The sequence below is a fragment of the Taeniopygia guttata genome, chromosome Z (assembly GCF_048771995.1).
Source record: "Taeniopygia guttata chromosome Z, bTaeGut7.mat, whole genome shotgun sequence".
Lineage (NCBI taxonomy): Eukaryota > Metazoa > Chordata > Aves > Passeriformes > Estrildidae > Taeniopygia > Taeniopygia guttata.
Window position 1 is genome coordinate 75901478 of NC_133063.1, and position 18004 is coordinate 75919481.

An 18004-nucleotide genomic window follows, 5' to 3' on the forward strand; every position below is an offset into this window, starting at 1 on the left:
TTCTTCAGTTCACACTTCTCTCTAGCACATGTTTGCTACCTTCTGCAGGTCACTCTTCATAAAGGTGGACTCCTGCCCATTGTGTGTGTGTCTGTGCAATTGTTACAGCTGAACTGCAATTAGAATGATTTCCTTGTCCAAGCTGAATCTGATCTCCCTTCATTTTCCAAAATAGGATTCAAGCGACTCCATGGCTTTTAATTTATTTTTTCTCCATTTCAAAACATTTATGCTTAGGCTTCAGTAGTAGCCAAGAATCCAACTACTCTGGTTGTTTTCTCTTTGAGGAAAAGAATTTGAGACCTGTGAGCTTGGAAGCATCCATAGCTCCAGGCAACATCACAGTCATTTTAGTATCTTTATAGGTGCATAAAATCTGCCATTGAGGTCCCAGTGCAGCAAAACTTTCAGTGATGAAATTGCAGTGTCTACAAGAAAAAGTACCCTATCTGCAGGCATTAGATGCAGGGCACAAGTCAATGCTAAAAGAGGTGGAGAAATGCTGCTTGCACATGTTAGCAAGTTCTAACAATAGATAGCTGGCTTCCTTTATCCAGGCAAATTTCCCTCGCTTCCCGCAAAGTGACTCATGATATGCAGTTTTGAACAGGTTATATAAAGTGCTTGTAATAGGCTAAACAGAAGAGCTGCAAGATATGTAATGACAAGAAACAAACTCTAATTATATACTGGTGTGGCAGCCTTCAGACTAAACAGAGATTGTGGCAATCCAGTAACAGATATTCACAAGTGCACAATTACATCTATTCTATTTTCTGGTGTGATTCTTTTATACTTCTAATCTGCTTTGACAAACCTGTCTGAGCCTTATTCTTGCCACCATCCTATTATTAGGAATCAGGATGCTACTGAAATCTGATTTGACAAGGAGCGGACTCAGGGCTTGTGTGATCAATGACATTGCAATGCAGAAACTGCATGTGTGTCAGCAACTTCTCACAACAAAATCTGCAAAATAGAGAGGAAATGAAAAAAAGCAGCAACTGCATACTCTAGATGTCCGTGACTGGATACAAATATCTAAAAGAAACTATAGTCTGGTGACCTGAATTTTGCAAGGATGCAATGGTACAAACAACCAGTCTCTCTTATACCCCCTACCCTGTTCCTCTCTGAGAAAAACCCTCACACCAAAAAAAAAACAAACCAAAACAAACAAAAAAAAACCACCAAAAAAAACCCCCAAACAAACAAAAACCTAAACAAAAACCCCAAACCAAAAGCAACACAAAACTGACCCAAGCTAACCAACAAAAAACCCTCCACCCTGAAAGAACTGGCCACAGTCTGCACAATTTAGAATTTCTTTGATCTCGAAGTTATTTTAATTCTCTACCTTAAAAGCTGCATGGAACATGTACCCATGAAGTGTCTCTTTCATTAACTAAGTTCTTTGATCTGGGTGACTGAAACAATTTATTATTCATATTCACACTGTAGACTTAACAACTTCTCAAAATTTACAAATGGAGAACCCATAAGTAGTTTAAGATTATAATGTTTGTAAAAAATGTATGCAGCTGAACAGCTTAGCAGCCCCACCTTAAAAAACACCATTTAAAAGAGAGAAAAACACCCTGGTTTTCAGATGTGAGAAAAAAACAAAACACAACCAAAAAAGCCAAACCAAAACCAAACAAACGAAAAACCAAAACCAAAAAACCCAAAACAAGAAAAAAATCCACCCAAAAATCTAAAACCAAATAAACAGAAAGTTATGTTCCCTCTTCTCTCAAGACTTTGACTAGATAATAACAGACAATTAAAAGCCAGAAGAGCATTTATGTCCGAGTGCAGCAGCAGAAAAACTGAAAGCTAAAAAGAAAACAGTGGAAGAAGGAGCATGATTCAAAATAAAAATCATTTTCTGTCTTGGTACAATTATGCATTTCAGAGTTTGAAAGGATTGTGTAGCAATGCCCATGCAAGCCCTTTCACAAGGTTGTAGTAATGTAAGAAATTTCTTGGAACTTCAAGATGTTTACATTCACACAAGATGGCAAGTCAGCTGACTACTGTAGGAAATTGAGGAGCTGGAGATTAATTAATTCAGATAAAGATGTTACCTACCTCTATTTTAGCTCAGATGAATAAAATGATAAAGGAAATATCGCAATAATCTAAAATTCCAGAAGAAAACCTGATAGCCTTACAGACTACTTATTATTCTGGAAAGTTTTATTATGGATGAAGTCAGAGGTGCTCTCCTGCAGATCGCTTGTTTTCATGTAACTCAGGTTAACTTAAAGCAGTGAAAAACAGTCATTACTACAGAAGTTTGTAATACATGGATAGCAGTTATAACTACCTGAAACAGCCCAAGTGGCTGAAAAAGCAGCAGCTGAGGAAACAAGCTCTTCCACAGCCCAAATTTCTCGAGAAAGTGGCATGGGAAGTCACAGGAAGGACTGTAAGTATTTTTCAATCAAACAAGTGTAACAATACATGACTGGAGAACTGTAAATGGAACACCTGTGGGCAATTTAAGACAGATAGCTTCTGGTTGCAAACAAGCTTCTGGTTGCAATCTTCTGCAGAGCAAGATTCCTCTGTGTAACTTACCTAAAACCATGGAATTAAACGAGAAATTACATGAAATGCCTCTAATGAACACAAATCTTACCGGGCTTACCCTAAACTTCTAGACATATACCATTGATACATCTGAAAATCCATTTAAAAAAAGAAACAACATATATGGACGATGAAGGAGGTGAGGATCACAGAATCACAGTGTGGTTTAGGTTAGATGGGACCACCAGCGGTCATCTGGACCAACCTCCCTGCTCAAGTAGAGTCTTCAAGATTTAACAGAAGGTGCAAAGTTTCTACGGAATTTGACTTAAGAAAAGAGAGACTTTGTTAAAAGTGGGACATCGGGTTGTTACCAGTTAGCTCTGCATGGATAAATTTTGAGATCAAAATCTATTAATATTTTATTAAAATTATCACAAAAAGGAAGAGTATGATGATACTATTACATAATAATACTAAACTGTTAGAGGTATATGCAGCACAGAATCTTGAACATAGAAGAACTGGAGGTGTAATTATATGAAAAGGAAATAAATTGGAATAAGAAAAGGAAATAAATTGAATTGGTGATTCAGGGACAGAAGTTGGAGGTGACAGTCACTGTGAGCTGTGATTCTGATGTGGCTATGAATCACAGGTCTTGTCTGAGGTACTTCCAGTAGGTACACAGTAGAATTTGTGCCATAGTGAGAAGATTTTCTACAGCTTCCTCTGAAACATTGTGAATTTATAGTTGAAAAGGAACAGAGGAGAGTATGTGGGATGACCAGGGGGAATGGAAGCTTCCCTACAGCTATTACCGGTCTAGTCTCGCAACATAAACCTGTAGAAGTTCAGGCACCAAACATTTCTTCCTTTCTCATAGTAATTGTCAAGACAAATTACGACTGCTATATTTTAAAGTCATCAGGTGGGAAATTTAAACTAACCCATATTTAAAATAAACATTATTTCCTTTCATTTCTGAGAAAATTATCGGGAATGCTAAGGCCACACAGGTGCTGGCAATGTAATTGACAGGAAAGGGGTAGTAAAAGAAATAGCTTATTAATCTTCTTGACTTTACCAGCAGTACTGTAAGCGAGACACAGAAATTAAAAACCCTAATCACTGCATGTGCTGCAGAAGCAGGTGGACCTCTAGGTTAGATTACAGCAATAATTTAAAATATAATCACCATTTCTTTGAGATGATCTGTCAAAGTAATGATCAAATTCAGTAGCTAAAAATTTGATTGTGTAAATATGTAAAGAAAAATTTGCTTTTATAGCTCAGCTTAGCTACCAAAATTGCTAGTGGACCTAAATAATGCTGGTCACAGACAATCAGTATCAGAAAAACAAACCCCAAACCACTATCAGCAATATCTAAACTGACTACTGATGCATGCTCCTTCATTAAATATGTCCTCTCTTACATGTCTTTAAAAAAAAATAGCAAACAAATACTGGGCTGCTTGGCAAAGTGCTAGAAAGGTGTTTTGCTTTTCCGGTTACTAGTCTAGACACATCACATAAACACTCAAAGCATTTGGAAACTTAGTACATTTCTTACAACAGTGTTTAAACCCAGAGATGTATCTGTTGCCAAGAGCAAAGAATTTCTATCAATCTAGCAGGATGGTATTCTTTAAAGCTGGACTAAACAAGTTTTAAATACTTTATGATTTCACAGCACGGATAAAATAATTTCAAAAACCCCATGGAACATGTTTTATTTGTTCTTGGTTTTAATCAGTTCTGAAATATATTCTCATGCAGCAGGTCTGAATTATAGACATGAAGGGAAAAACATACAATAAAAAGGTTGAGGATTTTATTTACCTTTTTATATGTTTTCTCTTCATTTGGCTTTCCAGCAGTAACATCTCCATTTTCAGTAACAGACGACATCTAGTAACAGAAGCTTAGGTTACAAAGAAGGTATTTGCTTTACAAAAGTAATTGTTCAGAAAAATCATATAATTTATTATCCATTTTTGCTAAATTCAAACTTTTCAGAGGACAGCACACTACCAAGATCAGTGAATCAAGGAATATCTAGGATATTCTAAGTATTTTCCACACAGACTAAAAGGACAGCACTGGCCCAGGAATATGTCCAGCATATGACTGATTCTACATGATACTGCTTCTTTTTCCCACACAGTGTGCAGTGAAGTCTTGCTCCTCAGCCTACTGCATGAGATGTGCTTGAAAGGGAAAAACTCTGAAGCTTGTGAGCCAGATATTCAGTGGCATGTCTTAGTCTAAGGTCCTTGGCTGCATCAATATGCTGTATCTCCTTAAAGTAGCAAGGAAATCATAGAATAACATGGAATTGCAGACTATTCTGAGTTGAAGGGACCCACAATGATCACTGAGTCCACTTCTTAAGTGAATGCCCCATACAGGGATTGAAGCCACAGCCTTGGCATTATTAGCCTCATGCTCTAGTTGACATTGTGTTTTATCACAGCTGTAAAGTCATTCTAGACCAAGAATGAACCACTAAGAGATCACCTTGGTAAGACACTCTGAGTGCATCTGCCAAAGTAAACAAAACAAAAAGGTACAATGACACAGCTTAAAATAATCCTAGATTTTACCAATACTTTCACAAGGGAATTATACTTACCCTTATGAACAACAGAACAGGTCATCTGGAGCTGAGAGTGGAGATCAAGCCATTCATTGGTGGTGGTAATGCCTTTCACAACCTATTATAAGAAGTATCTCTCATCACTATGCCTTAACAAATTTCCTTTTATTAGCTGTAGATTTCCTTTTATTGCTATTCTTCCTCCAAAGCAAGCATTCAGCTACAAGTGAGGCTTTTTAAGATTCATGTCAAAAAACTTGGTGTCAAAAAACTTGGTTGCTATACTTAGAATTTACTATACTTAAAACATATTATAACTTGGTTAATGTACTTAGAAACTGGCAGTATTACAAAGGAGGGAATCAGTGAAGAGTAATTCCTTTTTGCCCCAGATATTTCACCCCTGTGGCACAAGCAACTCTACAATAAAACATATAGGTAGAGCAGTACACATACCTGCTCTGGAGTGTTGTGCAATTACATGTGTTATTAATTTTACTGAATGTCCAATCACTTATAAGAAATAGCTGTGACGGTTTGGAAGACAGCACATTGAAAAGTCAAAGACTACAAATAAGAAAAAAATCTAATGATACTTCAAATGAGAAGAAAATCTCACTTTGTCTTTAAGCAGTTCAAATAGCATCTTGTGCATAACTAAAAATTGGTTTAAAAAAGTATTCTCAGGCCTCATTCACTGATTTTAATTTTCCATTAATCTGAAAAGTATACTTAACACTACCAATGAACCTTTTCATAAAAGGAGTCAAAGTCAGTATTTTCCTTTCCTTTTCTTCAGAGAAGCACCTGAGCCAGAAAAAACAAAAAAGGTGGGGGGGCACAACAAATAGAAACTTGGAGTTTCTGAGAAGAAAACAATGCCTCAGAAAAACATACTTCTTATGTTGCATACCAGTATTTTCCTCCTGCAGCTAACGACATTCTTCATTGTAGCCTCCATATACGTAATATGTGTTAATCAGTAATTCCTTCATTTGGATGTGCATTAGCAGTCTCCTATACACTGAACTCCTATCTAAAGGCAACAACTTCATTTTTATAGCTTTTTAAATTGTACATAGTTCATCTCACTCACCTATATTCACACATTTAATATTAATATTCATCCATGCTTACAACTCTATCAGTACACAAAGGCATCAAGAACTTGCTTAAACATGTTTTGTAGGAAAAGAAATGTCATTTTAATTACTAGTAGAAGACTTTTTAAATAACTGATCACTGGGTTAAAACATCAATCCCCACCCAAGCTGTTGTTCTCCACATACCTCCCAAGACTATTGATACAATATGAAGTTCCACTACATGCAAAATTTCCTAAATTATGAGCACACAGACTCAGCAAAAGCTAAACATAAATGTAACATGGGAGAGTTCTTTCAGTAAGTCAGCTGAAAGAAAACACTGATACTAGACATGGGAGAAAAGCCTGGCTTTCTTCCCAGCACAGACAGACAAATTATTCAAGAACACTTCACTTATGTGAAAATATACCCCTGCAATGCTGACAATAGGAAACAGACAATGAGAGACCAAGTTCAGTAACTACCAAGTATAAAAACTCATACACCATAAAGACAGTAAATTTTTCCTGTATGTGTCAGTTACTTTCCTAAAGGCATCTAGAATAGAATTCATTTTGTTCTAATCTTTTGAGAAAAGACACCACTCTATCTTAACTGTGGTTGTGTCAAACAACTTCCAAAATCTGTGCTCTGAGTACCATCTGTTAGTTCTGTGCTAGCAATTTTTTGCGAAGGAAGTATTACTCTGTGTATTTTCCTCCTGCCCTAGAGCTAATGAAGTGGTACATGGTGCCTTCGCACAAGTTTTATAATGTGCAGAGCAACAGCTACTGTCTCAGGTCTGAGGTTAAACAGTTCAAAGACAGGACACAGTCTTGGACTCACTTCCAGGCTAAGCTACAACTATTTATTTTTTTGTTGCCATAGCAGGAAACTACTGTAACTAAACTTGAATCTCTGTATGTACCTGACAAAGGAAAAGCTCACAATAAAGTAGGATGTGGGGTAGAGGCGGATAGAGGAAGAAAACTTTTCGTTTCAGAAATATTGTAGTGTGTTTTTTGCTGGGATAAAGTTAATTTTCTTCACAGTAGCTAGTGTGGGGTTACATTTTAGATTTGTGGTGGAAACAGTGTTGATAATTCAGGAATGTTTTCTACTCTTGCATAGTGCTCACACAGCATCAAGGCCTTGCTGCACCCTTCCCCTGCATGGGCTGGCAACGCACAAGGAGCTGGGAAAGGAAACAGCCGGGACAGATGAACCCAGCGGACCAAAGGGATATTCCAGACCATATGGCATCATGCCCAGCACACAGAAGTAGGGGGAAGAAGGAAAGGAGGATGGTCAAAGTGACTGTTTTCCTTCCCAAGTCACCATTAGATATTATGGGGCCCTGCTTTCCTAGCAATGGCTGAACACCTTCCTGTCCATGTGAAATGGTGAATGAATTCCTTGTTTTGTTTTGTTTACATGCACAGCTATGTACCTATTTAGAGATAAACAGTCTTTATCTCTACCCCTGAGTTTTCTCACTTTTACCCTATTAACTCTCTCCTCAATTCCATCAGGGGGTAGTGAGTGAGACAGTGTGTGGGGCTCAGTGGCTGGCTGGGCTTAAACCATGAGTGAAAGATGGCTATAAAGATCTCGTCTTTACCTTCTTAGATGCTATGCGACCTGATAACAAAGAAAGAGAAACATTAAAGTACAGTAGGAATTTAAAGAGTTTTTTCCCCAAATACTTTTGAAGAGTCAACATTTTGGTCACAAATCTTACGTGCAACAAAAACTACTGTGACATGTACATTTCTGGAAACACAAGATTACAGCCTTCAGTTCCAGCCTTCTGCTCCAAACACCTTCTAGTCCTAAATGCAGACTTTGAAAAAACCACATCTATTCAATGTATGCTTCAGAAAAAAAAATAAAATAATCGTGTTTCACAGTTTAGTTTCTCACACTAGAATCATAAAACCACACACTTCGTAACTAACACAAACTGCAACTTCCATCACTCTGGGGGAAAAGTGCCATATGCATTTTCCTCTAGAGCGACAGGGACACCTTTTTAATTTCTCTGATCAGCCAGAAGCCCACAATATCAACACCACCCTGCCCACCACATAGCTGGCATTTTGGAACAGAAATTACAGACAGCAAGTGAGCTTCCTACCCAGCTTTGACTTCTCGTTCTTGAATTTTTAATTCCATGTTTCTTATATAGTCAAAATTTGTCTTTTACTAACAGCATAAAGTATCCATTTTTCCAGATTATAAATAGCCAGCTGTTTTACACAACCTCAGTTGCTGAGGCCCAGCTCACATGAACAGGTATTTGTACCTTACACAAAAATGGCCTCTCAGCTCAATTTCAAGTTAACTTTAGAACTTCTAACAATTTCAATAAAAGCCAACATCCATGAAAAATGCTATTGCTAGATTCCTACAGGCCCATGTATTAGTTCATTCAACCAAAAATCAGGTCTACTTTTTTTCCATTACCATGAAAACTTTCTGGGTTTTTTTTTGGATAATGCAATTTTTAGCATATTTAGACCATTTTCTTAAACAAATAATTTTTTTAAGCATTAATAAAGCATGCTGTTGAGGAATCACACTCCAAATAAAAGCCATGTAACTTTCATTATATGTAGTACTTGTTCTGATTGATAGTTAAAAGTGAAATATTCTTCATAGCTTTCAATACAGACATATCCCTGGGTGTACTGCTGTCTGGCTTCTGCAATGAGTTATAAACTTCATGCAAAATAAAACATATTTATAACTTCTCACAGGTGTAATCTTTAATCTTAAATATGAGAAGTAAAAAAAACAAGACAAAACAAGATGAAATGAAGCTTTAAATTTTCCAGTGGGCAGAGGGAGAACACTAGAAATTAAAGAATTCAATAAAAATTCTGTATGTTTAAGATTAATAATATACAAATAAAATAAATGGTACAGTGCAGATTTTCCAGTCTGAAACACACAAATGCATTTTCAGAAACACTTTGGGGTTTTGTTTTGGTTTTTTTTGGCAAGTGAATGCATTGGGATGGAATACACAATTTTGGATCAATCCAGAAACTTCATACTCATAGTTCTGTGCATTTCATATTACCTGTTTATTTAATTGTTTCTTAATGCTTGAACAGTTCTCTTCTGCCAGGAGGACACTAAATCCTCAGAATATGGCATGCAACTTCTCAGAAAAGCACAGACTCTTACATTAAATTCATACCTATGATACTAAGCATGAGACAAAAAGAAATCATCAGAATAGTAATTCTACATGTCCTACGTGACTGGGAATTTACACACCAGGACTGCATTCCTTCTTGACCACAGCAGCTTGTCAGTATAACATGTAAGGATGCTGACAAGAATTTCTAGTCCTACAAACAGCATTTATAGTGAATTCCATTAAAAACAATCATCAGGTAAAATTCCTGCATGGCTCCTGTCTCCTCTCTATTATAACTTTGAAGCGGCAGCTTCTAAGACAATTATGAAAACCATAGTCATTCCATTACTGCAAAACTCTTACTGGTGAGATTTGTTCAGACATATTTTCCTTATGGAAGCTGTGAGAGTAGCTTTTAAAGTCAGTTCTTCAACTCACTAAAAGGACTTGCAGATCTGTAAGACAGCATTCTTCCACCAAACCACATTTGGGACAGTCATACACTGCCAGATTTCAGCTCTAGTGTGAAGCTGAAGACCTTTGTTGCACAAAATTTTGCCAGAAGAGGCAAGCCTTCTAAGCTAAAAGTGGAAGAAATCCATTAACACATATTCATTAATGAAAAGCTACTTTTTTCATACTTGTTCTCTTGTGCTTCCCCTACCCCAAGCTCAAGTACCCAAAAACCATTCATGGTATTCTTGGAGCTACCTGAAGGCAGCTCCAAGATCAAATGGCACTATTAAAGCTAACTCTTCTTACTCTTAACCTACTTCTTTGAAATACTAAATATTTGAGTTCATACTTTCTTAGGCACTGAACTTCTCTTACAGATGATGCATTTACAAATTCTCCCTTCTGTTTGGATTCTCTGCCAGCTAATACAATATGCACAACAGCACTACATTTCCAAATAAGATCTCATCTTATCTTGTTTATTATCCCATGAAACTTGCTGGTACTCTGGACCACTGTCAAATTTAGTTGATAAACTCAATCAAAACTGTCAATAGTTTTTTCCCTACCCTCTCCAGCAAAATTTGAATAGTAGGATTATTTATCTGATTATTTGTAAATGAAGGGGCTTGGGACACAAAAAAATCTTCTGACACACATAAAAATTGCCTACACACATCTTGTTTCCATACAAAATCCATCCAAAGGTATCAGCATACTATCAGCACTATTTTCAGAAGGCTCAAGAGGCAAATGACTTGTTAGCTTCAGGTAAATAGTAGGACTTATATCGGTTTTACTACATTTTAGCTCCTTAAAGAAGCTTTTCTCCATGCTTTAAAACAATGCTGATTACAATTTTCATGGTTTAATTGCCTTCCTTCTGAGTTTACCAGACAATGAAGAGTGGTGTTTAGGAACCTGCACACACTGCTAGGCAGAGCGCCAATACATAGATCTAAAGAAGTGAAAGGATGCATAATTTAATGCACAGAGTGGTAAAGGGAACAACACATCAAAGATCCAACAGCTTTCTCAACAGTCATCACAAGTTAACCCTCTCTCCAAAAACCTTATGTCTTTTAATGTCAGAGAACATTTTTTATACATGAGTGCTTGGGCAGTTAAATAGTCACCAAATAAAAATTGAGGTAATGTATGTAGCCACTCAGGTACAAGAAAAAAAAACATATACAATTCAGCTCTCTATTTTTCTTTTTAATAATATCCCAAACACTAATTTGTGGAATATATTCACTTTGTACCAGAAGGACACGCAGACATCTAAGATCAAACTTATATGCACCCATATCTGAAACATCTGAGGAGTAAAAGATAACATACATATTTTTAAATTATGTATCCTGATAATGAAGTAAATGTTTACATGTTGCAATGGACTCAACAATCATTTAAAAGTCATTGAAAGCTTCAAATAAAAAAAAAATCGGATTTTCAATCTGAGAGCATTTAATCCACCCAGTCCCAGGTTTGTCAACCTAATTATCCTCTACTGTCAACCTAATAAACCTCTACTGTCAACTGCTCTGACTTCCACTCTTTGCAGAAATACTGAAAGATTATGTCTATTACTGCAAAAGTAGAGCAAACTTTTTACTGCATCATAAACACCATTCATTTATGACACTAAAAAAGTAATTTAAAAAATCGATCTTTTCTGTCTATCTGAAAGAAAAAAAAAGGTGTCATATGAATTTAAAGGAGGGAAAAAGAAAAGAAAAACTCCAAACAAATAGGTCTGAAACCTTGTCAAGATCTCCCAACCCACAACTCATCATGGAGGTTATAAGAGTGACTGAAAATAAAATATTCTGTGTAAAATTTGTAATAATACCTGTGAAAACTGGAAAATGTTTTTGGAAATTAATGCTAAAATGAACAATTTCAGACTGAACATCTAAAAAAATAGATCAGAAACTGTGTAGCCTGTGATGCCCAAGAAAAGCCAGCCAAAAAAAAAAAAAAAAAGCAATAAAGGAAAAAAAAAAGCCCTGATTAGTCTACCTATCTGATTTATTTTTTGTTTTCCCTCAAAAATAATAAGATGGATATCAGAAGTAGTACAAAAAGTGATGAAATTCATAAATAAAGTAAAAGGGAACAAAAATCTTGTCTTTCTCCTGGTCTTTGTAATATCATCAGGCCAGCAGAAATGCTACAGTGAAAGCAGCAAGCAAAAACCAATACAAAATTGCCATTTAGACTGTTCATCTACTCTAAGTCATGTCAGCTGTTCACACCACCTTTATTTACCTAGCTTTAATAACACACATTAGTTTCAGTGCCCTGACAGATCTTTTAGTCTCTCAGCAATTAATCTGAGCACAATGCTAAGATTCTGATACTGCTTGATTTCTACCATTCCCCTCCCTTCCTTCCTCCCCCTAGTTTCAGGAATACAGCACACTACTTGGATGTCTTTTAAAAATATCATAATAGGACTAGCATTTTTTTCTTAGTTTGCTAGCTGGATATGAAAAGTAACTTATCATACTATTAATAGTATAAAAAAACATATGTTCTTATTATAATGTTTTGATTTACTGCAAGAAATGTCAGCTCATCTATCTTCCTCCTTTAGCTTTCAGATGGAAAAAAAATGAAAATGAGGAACTTCAGAAAATAGCACTTCCATCAAAGTCTACAAATATATAGAATACATCCGACTACCCAGAAGGTGTGACAACCTACAAGAATCCCTTCCTCTTCTATTTAAAATGGTAGTCCTTGTGCACCTTGGTAGTCCTTTCTTCAAGGTGAAACACACTACCATTGTAATATCCAGGGTCACAGGAACAGCATCACAAACTATAGCTCCAAATTATACCCTTCATTTCAGAAATAATCTGCTGCGATTCTTTCAGATGGAAACTATTTTACAACAATGCAAATAAAACTGAAAATTCATTAAATGAACCAAAGTGTAGAAGTCCTTGGAAACACAGCACATCGTGCTCATTCAACAAAGCACATAGATTTTCATTTGTAAGATCTGTATTTTGTGAATTCTGCATGTGACAGATAACCTGCACAGAAGAGGTGGGCTGGTCTTTGTTCCTCCTCCATGAATTTCCAAATTCAAGGCTTCATTCCGAAGGCCTTACATTTATCTCACTTCTCTGCTCTCTATTGGCCTACTTATCATTTACTGTCAACTACTCTGTCTCTGCTTTCCCCGGAAGCACCTGAGGATCTCTTACGTCTTGCCAAACACCATCTGTAAAAGCAGAGCAAACTTTCTACTGTGTACTAGGTGGTGTTGATGTCTTAATAACCATGGGACTTTTCCAAATCAGCGAGCTCAGATCAGCAATCAGAAAGAACAAACATTTGATCTCTGACATAACTGACGTCAGATTGTGTATCTTGCAGAAACTGTTAACAGGCCCTCCTTTTACAAAGTAAAACGGCCCCATTAACTTCTCATTATTTTGTAACAGTCTGAAAGCATGCAAAGCAGAAAGGCATATTTGTACATAGCCAAAGAAGATTTCCCAATTGCTACTTATGTTTTCACTATTTTGATTTCATGTGCCAATAACAGCACTTTTTAGAAAACTAGCAAGCTTTCTATAAAGTCATCTGGAATTACAAATTTTAATAAAGGTGTCAAGATAGGGTTTTCTTTTAAACAACTGAAAGAAGGAAACATCTGCATGCTATATACAACAGTATGCAACATAAGTTAGGGTAGGATCACAGTGAAGGGCACAGGTGGAAGACTTGGCAGAACCCAGAAGCAGAGTTCTGCTCCTTTAATTTGGCAACTTTGATATGGCAATGGACTACTGTTACTAGCACATAGCAGACACTGCACTTTGAGATAAAACCACCATGTAATGCGTGCCATCCAATAAAATACTGCAGGGCACTGAGAAAAATGGTTGATAAGGAAAAAGGGAGAAGGAGAGGGAAAAGTCTTCTACACTAGTCTTTGATAGTACATGCCAAATAGAGTGACAGGGATCATGCAACATTGTGATCATGATTTTTTTGAAAGGAGAGCACAGCAATCATTCATGTAAGTGGCAGGTAAGATCCATGGGGAACGAAATCTCATGTACAGCAAAAATGAAATCAGTGAAAGTGTCAATTTCTAAAGGAATGATGAAAACAGAAATGCAAACAATCCCACCTTGGTGGGTGGGGAATTTGGTCAACCCAAAAGCTTTAGTAATCTGAAACTCCAGAAACAGTCATTTGAGAAAAGAAAAATAGATGAAATGGATTTGGAGAAGATTAAGTATAAAAAGAATAGACTGAACATGCAAGATAAAAAGCAGAAAAGCCCAGGACAAGTTACTTTGATAAGAAGTACCTTAGCAATAACAAGAACTTCTCAAGAGCTGTATTGCTCTAGTTTGAAACCTTTATCTTTTTACTCATCCACATTTTTCCACCTCAAAAGGACGTCAACCACACCCAAAACTGCTATGTAATCATAACTTTACAACAGAGGCAATAATAAAAAATGGTAATAAGAATTCTTTGAATTGAGACTTGTGTGGACAACACAAAAAAGCTGTGGTTAAAATAATTTGCAAGCACTAAAACAGATGGCATAATTTGTGCATCAGTTCTACACAGGTAACTCATAAATTATACACTACTAGGCATCATCTAGTCTATTTTCACATTAGCATATAATTATTCACAACAAAGTTTGCAAAAGGATATGTCATGGAAACACTGAACTCAATACTCAAGTTCTCTGTGCTTTCTTCCTGAGGTTCTCTGAGTATTACTTTTGTAGATATGAATGTTAATGAATGCTACCTAAGTTAAACCGTTCAGCGGTAAGATTATCTAAGAAATTCAAGTATTTTAAAATCCCATTTTTATCTGCAATTGAGGGACATTCCATTGAGCTGCAAACAGACTGTTGAAGAATGGAAGAGATTACCCGGGAGGACATGGCAGGTAGTATGTGAGATTCTTTTGATAGATTAGACAACTTTTTAAAAAGTAGTTGATAATGTCTTGAAGGAAGGAAAAGATCTGGTTACTGCCATGACTCCTCCTGATTTCCACTGAATTACTATGTATCACTCAGACTGGGTATCTGCAACAATTTCAGCTGGTCCAGGCTGATGCTACTGTGGTCCTGCCTTCCAGGCATGCATTTGATAGCATCGTTATTATGCACCAATGCTACTCTTGCTCCAGGAGAATTCACCTAGACAACTAAACTAACAAAAAAGTAACCTACCAAAGAATATTAACCAAAACGGAACTCCTTAAAACAGCTTTGTTATGGTCACCTCTAAGATCAAAAAGAAAATTGGGAATAAATGAGGAAGGTAATGAATACTGTTACACCCTTGATCCACAATGGAGGAGAGAACAATTGCCTCAGCTGTTTAAATCACTCACAAAATTTTGTATAACCTCAGAGTCACCAGTCTACTAGTGATAATACCAGGACACAATACCGAGAGACAGATGGAAAGAAGCATTAGCAACAGCACCCAAACTGCGTTCAACACTAGCTTGAGAGAAAATGGAAATGCACGGCTAAGGTTAGGTTCCCAAATGATTATTCATACAGCAACTTGTTTTTCAGGTGCCTAGCTTGTGTGAAAAATACGGTCATAAGAAGACTGGGTATAGAAGAATGATGTAAGCAGTAAATTCAAAAGTTGTGTATAAATTCAAGATGAGAGACACCCTAAGTTACCCTACTGAGTAAGATAATCTATTGCAACCCATTGACCCCCCACATACTCTTTTCCTTCAGGTAAAGGAAATTAGTAGACATCTTGTTCTCAGCAGAGAACAAATCCAACATCACCAGGATTTCTTTGATTAAATTAAGAGCTCTCAGTTTCCTATAGAGCAGAAGTTCCTCAGATACATTTCTAAAATCACTCAAAAAGTTACAGAAAAGGAAAGCGTTATACCATTTTATAAAATGGCCTATAAAGCACAAAAGCTGGAGTCTTCCTGGTTCAAAGCAGCCCTCTAACATATTTCTTTTTAAACCACAGAGAAAGCTTCACCGGAGAAAAGTACAATTTCAGAAGTTACATAGGACAAAAAACCTCAAAAAATATGATTAATACAATAACGTGAATTTCTGAAACCAATTTAGTAAAGAACTCAGCATGCAAGGAAATAGTGATATTTGTCAGAGCTCCTGTAATCAAACCAACACAGATATTTTGCAGCCACTAGAGAAGAACTGCAAGGTGGGAACCAAATGAACTGTCACAATTTTTATAAAGTTATTCAATTTTCTGACTGAAATGTGGCTGCTCAAATGTGATGGTTAATTCTGCCCTTAAAAGGAACCATATATTTCTGTTCACACCAAGATGATTTTTTGCCTTCTCTTCTGTGTACCTTTTAAATAACTTCCATGTATCCTCAGTACTCTTAGCACGCATATTTGTAATTCCTTAACTCTGATAACTTAGCATAGTCCTAGTATTCTGTTAGGCCCAGAGACCAAACACCCTAAAGGCCTCTCAGTAGGAGGCCAGAAAACCTTATACTGTCTTCGGGAAACCAATGCCCTCTCTAGAATATATCCTGTAAACCAGAGATTTGGCCCATTGAGGGGGGAATTCCATGGATGGGGGAATATCACGCCATTCATCGAGGCCTCCCATTGGGTGTCCTTGTTAGATATGCTAATTTGTAAGGTCTGTGTGACCTGTTTCATGTGTGTGCATTGCGGCACATCCCACCTTGGTGAAGTGGTGTACCTATAAGGACCCTTATTAAAATACCGAGGTTAAAAACCCCTTACCCTTAACCGAGTCTGGCTCTTAAAATTTTTAAGACCAGGAAAAGGCATCACTGTACTCCAAGCCACGTCTTGGATGAACAGATCAGGATGGGCAAGTGACTACTTTTTTTCCCAACAGTATTCTTTGGAACTCAGCTGAATTATGAGCATATCTGCACTGTAATATACAAATCCAAACCACATCAACACACAAATCTACCCTACTGACATCAAGTGACGTATCATGGTAAGAAACGTGTACAGCTGTTTTAAGCCATGGACACAGTCACAGAATTTTTAAATGGCAATACAAATATTTTCAAATAAACCTTTAAAAGTAGTTATTTCCAGCCAAATTACATAAACAAATTGTGTCCAACAGTCTTTCACTTGCCAAACCAAATTGAACAACCTGTCCCTGAACAGCTTTGGCAGCAAGAAAGTAAGATGAAGTCATTACTAGATGTTTTTGCCAGTTCTGAAACACTCTAATATCCTTCAGATGTTTATACTCCACATGTAGTTGCAATACATTAAACATTTTTGTATTAAAAAAATGCAAGTTAACAAACAATACAGAAGTACCATCACAGTCTCCCTCCCCTTGAACTTCTTTGCAAATGACTAGCTGGATTTCTTTAAATAACCTAGATGGAAATATTATAGGAAAATTCGGAATCTTAAGCTATCACTGTAAGTAAAGAACACATCTGCACATAAATTGGCCCTTTCAATTTAAAATTGGTGTACACGTGAACAGAACTTAAAACAAAAAGAAGGTAGTTTACCACCAGCAACAAGAGTAAGCAGTGGGTGATATCTTTGTGGAAGAGCCATACACACCTGACACCAGAACCTGTGACCTCTTCCAAGAAAATGAGTGTGAGTTCTCCCACAAATTAAAAGGTCTCTGAATTCTTGAGAGGCTTAAATAAGAATTTCCTTCTTTCACAAAAAAGTAATTTGAAACAATATCTCCACCTCTCACTGCATCATTATAACTGGGTTGGAAGCATCATTATAAGTAGGATAGAAAAGGCATCCAGTATTATCTGTAAATCAGGTAACAGCCCACACTGTAGTTTTCAAAAGGTAAAAATACAGCTTTCAGCATTTAGAAAGAAAAAACCCACACAACTAATCACAGTTTTTGCCCAATGCATACTGCTTTATGAATTGTTAACTGGAAAAAGAACAAGATTCTGACAAGATGAAACATGGCTATGAATATTATAAAGATTCCATAGACTAAAGTGGAAAAACCCCAACAATTCAGTCAACACACTATCCCAGGAACAGAGAGTTCTTACAATTTAAGGTGTACAATGCAATAGCCTATTTTATTATATTCCTTACCAGCATTAATCTGCTGAAACATCTGGTTAAATAAATTAAATACCTTTTTCAGCTTACAATTTTACTGGCTAC

The 18004-nt window shown here is 36.6% G+C and overlaps 1 protein-coding gene across 7 annotated transcripts in view; it reads right to left on the reverse strand.

The window, feature by feature from the left end:
• Nucleotides 1-18004, reverse strand: part of PIP5K1B (phosphatidylinositol-4-phosphate 5-kinase type 1 beta) — a 96266-nt gene that overhangs the window by 54127 nt on the left and 24135 nt on the right. For 5 of the 7 annotated variants that reach the window (XR_012053000.1, XR_012052998.1, XR_012053002.1 and 2 more), the window contains 2 exons: nucleotides 5173-5254; nucleotides 4380-4448 (listed from right to left, as the gene is read on the reverse strand). The exons of 1 other annotated variant lie outside the window; for it this stretch is intronic. Coding sequence is in view for 1 of the 6 variants with exons in the window: in XM_072922291.1 (XP_072778392.1) it covers nucleotides 4380-4448 (69 nt within the window). In the remaining 5 variants the exon portion in view is untranslated. The remainder of the gene's footprint in view (nucleotides 1-4379; nucleotides 4449-5172; nucleotides 5255-18004) is intronic. One more of the 7 variants, XR_012052997.1, reaches the window with a different exon arrangement.